This window comes from Thalia democratica, chromosome 9, assembly GCF_965202585.1.
Source record: "Thalia democratica chromosome 9, ktThaDemo2.hap1.1, whole genome shotgun sequence".
Lineage (NCBI taxonomy): Eukaryota > Metazoa > Chordata > Thaliacea > Salpida > Salpidae > Thalia > Thalia democratica.
Window position 1 is genome coordinate 9,066,286 of NC_139173.1, and position 8,529 is coordinate 9,074,814.

The 8,529-nt window shown below is 29.1% G+C and overlaps 1 protein-coding gene across 1 annotated transcript; it reads right to left on the reverse strand.

Moving 5' to 3' along the window:
- Window positions 1–3,997: 3,997 nt before the first annotated feature.
- Window positions 3,998–6,849, reverse strand: LOC145844766 (puromycin-sensitive aminopeptidase-like). The gene is made up of 2 exons (XM_082952188.1): window positions 6,739–6,849; window positions 3,998–6,454 (listed from the first exon to the last, which is right to left on the reverse strand). Exons 1-2 carry the CDS (start codon window positions 6,847–6,849, stop codon window positions 3,998–4,000), a joined length of 2,568 nt encoding a protein of 855 aa, XP_082808314.1.
- Window positions 6,850–8,529: the final 1,680 nt, after the last annotated feature.

The following is an 8,529-nucleotide window of genomic DNA, read 5'->3' on the forward strand; positions in this document are numbered from 1 at the left end:
AAATAACTTTATTATAGATTTGTAACAGAAGTTATAATACAAACAATGCAAAAAACATAGACGTTTATAATTTTAGATAAAAACTCAAAATTCATTAAACAATTGACAACAAATGATTTACTAGTCACTTTATAAATAAGCTGAATGCAAATAAAGACGTTTGTATGAGTTATAATACTATTTTATTGCAATAACAACACTTTTTACATTTAACAAATTTGTTTGAGCAGTTTTTTTTCGAAGTTTAACCAATTTATTTCTCAAAGCTAAATAAATATGAAAAAAAACTATTTATTAAAAACTTAAAAAACAGTCAATAAACTACTAATCAAAAATTAATAGTTTAATTAAATAAAACTTAACTAAAAATTGTAATTACAATAAAAATAGACTGATAATAATTTAATCATAATTGCTTCTATTACTAACAAGCTACCTCTTTTTTACCAAGTTTAATTACACTATAACACTAAAACAATTTTTACAAAATTTACATTGCTCAACATGAGAAATTAATGCACTAATGTTGGCCTAATGTGTTATTCATATGTAGTTTTAATAAATTTAAAATGTTCTGTAAAATACCACAAAGGTATAAATTTTACTTTAAATAAACTTATAAATACTATTTTTATATTTTGCTAGCTTAGATTTAAAATAAACAGTTGATTTAAAAAGCAATTCACTTTTTTACTTTAAAGCACTAAATAAACACTTTGGATTTACTAATTAAATTTTAGTGTTTTAAGTTTTTTTCAATAGATTTAACAAAATAGTTATTAACAATTTTCAAATCTGTAAAGTAACAGTATGTTTCTGTTTATTTGAAATAGTATGTATAACTAGTAAAGATTAGTTAAAAAATAGTACATCTCTATCTATAAAAAGCAACAAGATGGATTTTGGATTTAAAATGGAAGTTTTAATATAATTAGGTTTTATTTCTTAACAACTTTAAAATCTGTAAGGGAACAGTATGTTTTTCTTCATTTTAAATAAAATTATAAGTGCTAGCTGAAAACTTATATAGTTATAAGCTTGAAACAATACTCATAAACAATTTTGTGTCTATCATCTTGTGTTCACTATAAAACCTAAGCAAGAGTTTTTATTTCAAAAATAAAAACTATTCATTCTTAAAACATTTTTTAAAACCAAGTCAGAGTTGCCACAGATCAAGCTGAAAAATGTATTCTGTATTTTCTAAATCAAATTCTTATTTAAAACCTATTCAAAAAACCAAATACTTGAAATTGTGTTAGGCTTCAAACTTTTTTTATAAAAGTTAGAACAATAGTTCTTTTGCAGTTCTTTAAATTTTTAGAAAATAACAAAAACATTGAATAGTTTATTTTTATGTGATGATAAACTTTCTTATTAAGAACATGTTTATATCAAACTTCCTTACTTTTTTTTGAAAACCACCATCTACTCCTAGCTTTTTCGTTTTTACTGACTTTCTTGACTTTGTTGCAACCCTGCGAAGTATAATACTCTATTTTATGATACTTTACATTACAAAAAACACTCTAAAATAACAAAAAAGTGTTAATTATACCTATATAATAAATGCTTGATTCTTATAAAAGTAATAACAGTACACTATTATATTTTGAGCTTTTATCATAAACATTTGTGTGCATGTCTGGCAATTTAAGTAAAGTGTACACAACTGTTTTGAATTTCTTAAAAAACATAAAAATGTTCCAGTTAAATAATATATTTTACTCATTTCAAATACAAAAAAAAGATACACTGAAATTAATTTTCACAGTATAAAATAGGGTTTCCACTCTTTTAAACAAAATGCTACCCTGAGTGACGTTAAACAGTCCTAGGTCATCCTGAGCTTTTTCAAATCTTTTGAAAAATATTTAAATAATTAGAATACACTTTTCAAAGTCATTAAAAGTAAAATCTTAAAAAAAAACAGGTAATAAAATATCAAAGTACTTGGCTACAATAGAACACAGGGTTACCACTTAATTTTTTAAACATTTTTCCAGGTTTTTAAAAGTACACATTTTTGGGTCTATTTTTAGTTTAAAGTTAACTTTAACGTAACAAACTGTGTTAAATAGTATAAAAACATTGAAAAGATACTGGAAAGCTACTTTAAACATGTTTTTTGATAAAATAATTTTGATGATGTCCAAAAGTTTTTATTTATATGATAGATTTTTTGATTCACTACTGAACATGTGAAAATTGTTAAAATTCCAGGTTTTTATAGTGATTTTTGTTCAAAATTCCAGGTTTTTCCAGGTGAAGTGGCAACCCTGAGAACATCCTAGACAATAGATTAGAGACGCAATCTCTTTAAAAATGTGTTGTACTTTGATAAATATTGTGGTTGTAACCAAAAAGATATGTTGAAATTCTGAAATTCTGATATTATGTACTTGAGTTTGTATATCAGTTTAAACTTTGTATAAAAACTTGTAAATAATTAAAGAAAAAAGCTAATCACTGCTACAACTAAATTATATGTTGATTATGAACTGAAAGTCTTAACTTTTGTTTAAAGAAGGTAGATTTAATTTTGCTGATATCTCAAACTTAAAAATACACACATGGTTTGTCTTATAGTATGGTACTGTTTAATAGTATTCTATTGTGTTGAACTCTAAACTGTAGTTAATAATACTATCATCAGAACATACTCACCACTGTAATTATACCAAAACTTGCAAGTATACATGTTGGGTTGGTTTTAGAGGAAATTATTTTACACAAAACTTTCAAAACATAAGGTGGTTATTTAGTTTTAAGTATTCATTGTTCGAAAACTAGTTTTAGTAAGTTACAACAATATTGACATTTAAATTAAAAAATACTTTTTCTTTTTTTAAAAAAGAAAAATTTCAATACACTATAGCCAATTAATAAATTTTTGAAACGTTTACATTTAATAAAAATAAACTATATGATTAAAATAATAAACACTTTTGAAATGTTGAACTATATTTTCTTTTACATTTAATACCAAATCAAAAGTACTTGTAAAAGACGTAAGTTACAATTTCAAAACAGTAAGGACAACCAATTAATCAAAAGCTAAATTAAGGTTTTTACTTTATAAACATTTTAAATGCAGATTCTTGAAGAGAGTTATATTCAATTTGGTAAGCATTTTGTAAGGTTTAGTAAGGTTTCACTTCATTCTAAGTATTTGTTGTCAACATATTTAAAACTAGTTTGTTTTTCAGAAATATACCAAAACAACGGTTTTTACGTGGTTTACACCTTTTTTAAACTTTATTACATAAATTACCCTCAATCTACAAAATAGTGTTAAATTTTAAGATAAAAACTAGATTTTTTGAACTTTCAGCTTATAAAACATAATCGTAATATTTAGAGAGTTTGTTCAACTTCAAAACATTTACAGTTAAATACTAACTTATAAATTGGTATAATCATTAACTTACATAATTGTAATAAAGAAAATTTACCCCCTTGAATAAGTGAATTAACCCCAGGAGTAAGTTTACCTCAGGTTAAGAATCGCTGATCCATGAAATTATAAGTAGTTTTAATTTTTGTTTTCTTTTCTAATTAAACAAAAAATATTTTTAACAAAACGTCATGTTAAAAAACTTACATCTTACATATCATTCTAGTGTAATGTATGTTCGAGCTTTTAGTTTGGTTATTATACGAAGTTTATGTAAGATTTTAATATTTACTCTGGAGTCTAGTGTGAAAAACATTGATTAAGATATGGATTTTGTCAGTCATTACAATGTTTGTGGCCCTGAACTTATTGAGTTCGTCCCTTTGTTGAGGTTTTTAAAACTATGTTTACATAAACAGCTTATCTATAATATATTAAAACTCAAAAACTAAGAATTGAAAAATTTATATTTTAAAAATTTGATACCTAAAAGTTTAAAACACAGCAACAACTAATTTTATTTTTCTATACATTTATTCTAAACGACATACATATGTATGATAAAATAATGCATTGAAAAAGTCCTATAAAAGCTAATAATTAGTTGAAATAATCCTTCAAGGATTGGCCATTTTGCTTCCACAACTGAATTTTTAGCCCGATCTGCTCTATACATTGCTTGAATTTTCTCTCACAAGTCTTTTTAACTTTGTCAGTCAAAAATTCTTTCACTTCTTTTAGCATATCTTCCGTGGCAAAGTTAGGAGTAGAAGCTTCAACGATCTTGCCTAAGTGAGGACTTCCCTTGAACTTGTTGTAAAAGACATCCCAATGTTCCTTGACAAACTTCCAAGACTCATCTCTACCAAGCTTGGATCCTGTTGCCATGCCATACAAGATCTTGTATTTTTCGTTGTCACGAACGTGGCTTGACATCATGTATTTTTGAACAAGTTTGAGACATTCCAAACCCTGTACGCACCCGAGAGCTGCTTCGATTTCACTCTTCTCTTCCATGGAATCAACTTTCTTGTGGAGCTCTACCATTTTGTTGAAAGCCTCAAGACCTCCTTTTGACGTGTAAACTTCGTAGACGGAAGCACGAATTTCGGGACTGATTGGTGTTGAGTTCTTAAAGAAGTTGTTCATGATTTCTGTGCACTTTTGGTTGACTTGGTCGTCGTTTGAAGCTTTGATGAGAAGCGCTCTCAAGCTGACATCCAAATGAGATTCATCTTGTTTAGCTTCCATTCCAACATGGGCCATGACGCTACTGAAGAGATCTTTTTTGAATTGGGAAAACTTGTTTGAAGCTTCGTCGTCATTCCACATAAGCTTAGTCATTGCGCTAAGGCTTTTGATTATCTCTTTCCACACTGGATATTCCTTTTCGCCCTTGAAAACTTTTAGCAACTCAACATATGTGGCAAACGAAGTTTGACCAGTTGTAGCCATTGCATGGACGTCACTGACTATGTTGAGACGATCAAAGCAGTCAAGTTGTCCTTTTTCAACTACAGTAATTAGTTTGGACAAAATATCTTGGCTGTAGTTCACTCTGTAGAAGCCAATAAACCTTGGGTTGATTTTAAACCAGTCGTTTGCACCGACACCTGCTACTGTGATCTGATCTGACTTTGATGAAAAGATAAAAGATTGATGTTCATCAGAGGTTGATGTGGATATTGTGATTGGCACTTGCCACAAACTGTCACTTTCATCAGATGAGGAAATAGAAAACTTCTTCTGGGACAAATTAAGTGTTACAGAGTTGTCGTTTTGGCTGGCAATAGACACATCAATAACAGGGTATCCCATTTGTTTCGTCCAAGTTGACATAACCTGCTCAACTGGCTTGCCGCTAGCATCTTCAAAACATTTCCACAAATCTTCTGTTTGTGTGTTGGAGTATGCATGCTTTTTAAAATACGCCTTCATGCCTTCTTTGAACTTATCTGATCCGATCCAAGAGTGAATCATTCCTATGATATTACTTCCTTTTTGGTAAGAAATAGCATCGAAGATTTCCCCAATTTCACCTGGATGATTGACTGGAATTTCAATAGCGTGACTGTTTTCTAGGCTGTCAGCATCTAATGCCTTTATTGTGACATCATTAACGTACTGCTCCCAAACTTTCAAGTCACGGTCACAAATGTGTCCTGCATCGTACATCATAAAAGTTGCAAACCCTTCGTTGAGCCACAAGTGAGTCCACCATTCCATGGTGACCAGGTTGCCAAACCACTGGTGAGACACTTCATGGCAAACAACGATTGTTACCCAACATTTCTGCGCTACGGAAGATTCTTTTTCGTCTACGAGAAGAGCTGACTCTCTGTAAGTGATCAGTCCCCAGTTTTCCATGGCGCTGCAAGCAAAGTCGGTGATAGCAATCAAATCGAGTTTGTTCATTGGGTATGGGCAGGAAAAGAACTCTGTAAAGTACTCCACTGATTTGATAGTGACTTTCAAAGGGTACTTTCCTTGACTTGATTTTCCTGGTGGAGTGTAAACTTTGACTTCGACGCCGTCATTAGTCTTGCCTTGAACGTAGTCGAATGCTCCTACTACAAAAGCCAGCAGGTAAGTTGACATCTTCTTTGACTTTGCGAAGACGACCTTCTTTGTTACTTGATCTTCAAGAACTTCTTCGCTGATGACATTCATGTTTGACAAGGCGACGAGGTCTTTTGGTACAATTAATGTAGCATCAAAAGTTGCTTTTAATGCAGGCTCGTCCCAGCAAGGAAGGCATCGTCTGGCGTCGGTTGCCTCGAACTGAGTGATAAGGTTGTAATATTCAACACCGTCCTTGTTTGTGACTTTGGTGCGGTAGAACCCGGCCATTTCATCGTTGTGAATTCCTTTGAAACTCATGCTGAGGTCTGCAGGACCCACAGGAATAACATCTTCGAAAACAAGGGTGCAAGTCTCATCATCTTTGTTGAGATTCACCTGAGTTGGAACGAAAGTAGCTCCTGAATGTTGAAGGCTGCACTCTTTGATTTCTAATTCTTTGCTGTTCATTTTGATTTCATTCGTGGCTTCATTGACCTGTTTAAAAAAAAAATTTAGTCTTTAATCCGTTTTTGATTATACTTTTTATCGGTATGGTCTATAATGTTGCGTGGTTTTATTATTAATAGTTATATGTTAATAGCTAAAAGTATGTTTAGGTGTTTATTACTTAATTAAAATTATAAAATTCTTAACCATAATTTTAAATCCTTAAACAACAAATAAAGCAAAATACAAAAACATGTTTTTTCATTTACAAATTAAACTTGGTGGTTAATGAGTATAATTACTGTCAGCATAAAAGTTTTACTAAAACTTACATTTAAGTCAACTGATTGGTGTCCTTCAAAAGTAAAAGTTTCGAATGAAGGTTTCAATGTGACATCGTAGTTTGTAGGTGTAACGTTGGTAGGCAAACGAGAAAACTCCATTGTAGAATTTATTTTAATTAGATAGTTACGTCTGTTAAGATATATTTTTTTAAGATGTTGGTATTTTTCATTAAATAATTATCTATGTAATATTATATTTGGAGACTAAGGTACACTTTGCAAATTTAAGTCCTATATATGCATAGTGTAACATAATAAGTTTATCATTGCTAAATTAGGCTACATTGCATATGCTAAAAAGTTATGCACTATACTTAAATACTTAAACTATTACATTGTTAAATAATCAACAAATAAAATACAAATACTTATAAATTTTTGCATTTTTTTCTGAAATTTTATTTGTAATAGTAAAAAGTATATTTAATGTTCACAATTAAATTAATATTTTCAACAATTTAACATAAATTTGACTATTTAAAGTTCTGCCAAATTTATAGACTAAAGTTGGCCACTATTCTGGATTCCTAAAATTAAATTTAGCTTAAATAAAGTTGAGTTTGAGAAATTTTGAAAGAAAAATCTAGAATTTGAACAAAAATCACTGAAAAACCTGGATTTTAAACAATTTTTACATAGTAACTAGTGAAATTTGGATAATACAAAAAAGTTTATCACATGGATAGAAATTGTTCGTCATCATCAATATTTTTTATTAAAGACATGATTTAAAGTAGCTTTACATTATTTTTCCAATGTTGTTATACTTTTTTAATTAATCTTCTGCTTTAAACATAAACGTTAACTAAAAATAGACCAAAAACTATTTTTTTCATTAAACCTGGAAGAAGTTTTAAAAACCTGGAGATAATTTGCCAAAAGCCAGTGGTCACCCTGATAATTGCAAAATGATGTTTTTACTTTAAACATAACTTTTAACTAAAATAGACCCAAAAATAAATATTTTCATAAAGCCTCAAAGAAGTTTTAAAAACCTGGAGATAATTTGCCAAAAGTCAGTGGTCACCCTGATAATTGCAAAATGATGTTTTTACTTTAAACATAACTTTTAACTAAAAATAGACCCAAAACAAGTTTTTTCATTAAACCTGGAAGAAGTTTTAAAAACCTGGAGATAACTTGCAAAAAACCAGTGGTCACCCTGATAATTGCAAAATGATTTTTTTACTTTAAACATAACTTTTAACTAAAAATAGACCCAAAAATAAATATTTTCATAAAGCCTCAAAGAAGTTTTAAAAACCTGGAGATAATTTGCCAAAAGCCAGTGGTCACCCTGATAATTGCAAAATGATGTTTTTACTTTAAACATAACTTTTAACTAAAAATAGACCCAAAACAAGTTTTTTCATTAAACCTGGAAGAAGTTTTAAAAACCTGGAGATAACTTGCAAAAAACCAGTGGTCACCCTGATAATTGCAAAATGATATTTTTACTTTAAACATAACTTTTAACTAAAAATAGACCCAAAAATAAATATTTTCATAAAGCCTCAAAGAAGTTTTAAAAACCTGGAGATAATTTGCCAAAAGCCAGTGGTCACCCTGATAATTGCAAAATGATATTTTTACTTTAAACATAACTTTTAACTAAAATTAAACTCAAAAATAAGTATTTTCATAAAGCCTCAAACAAGTTTTTAAAACCTGGAAACAAATTTCAAAAAACCAGTGGTCACTTTAAAAATTGCAAAATAATACCCATTTCTAAATTTAAAAATACTAAGAATAAAAACTCAACTAAAGTATTGTTCTAGT

Bases quoted from the DNA above. Each gene is read 5' to 3' on its own strand.
- LOC145844766 (XM_082952188.1), bottom strand. From the start codon at position 6,849: ATGGAGTTTTCTCGTTTGCCTACCAACGTTACACCTACAAACTACGAT. The intron at 6,455-6,738 runs GTAAGTTTTAGT...TTTTTTAAACAG, and splicing joins ACCAATCAGTTGACTTAAAT to GTCAATGAAGCCACGAATGA.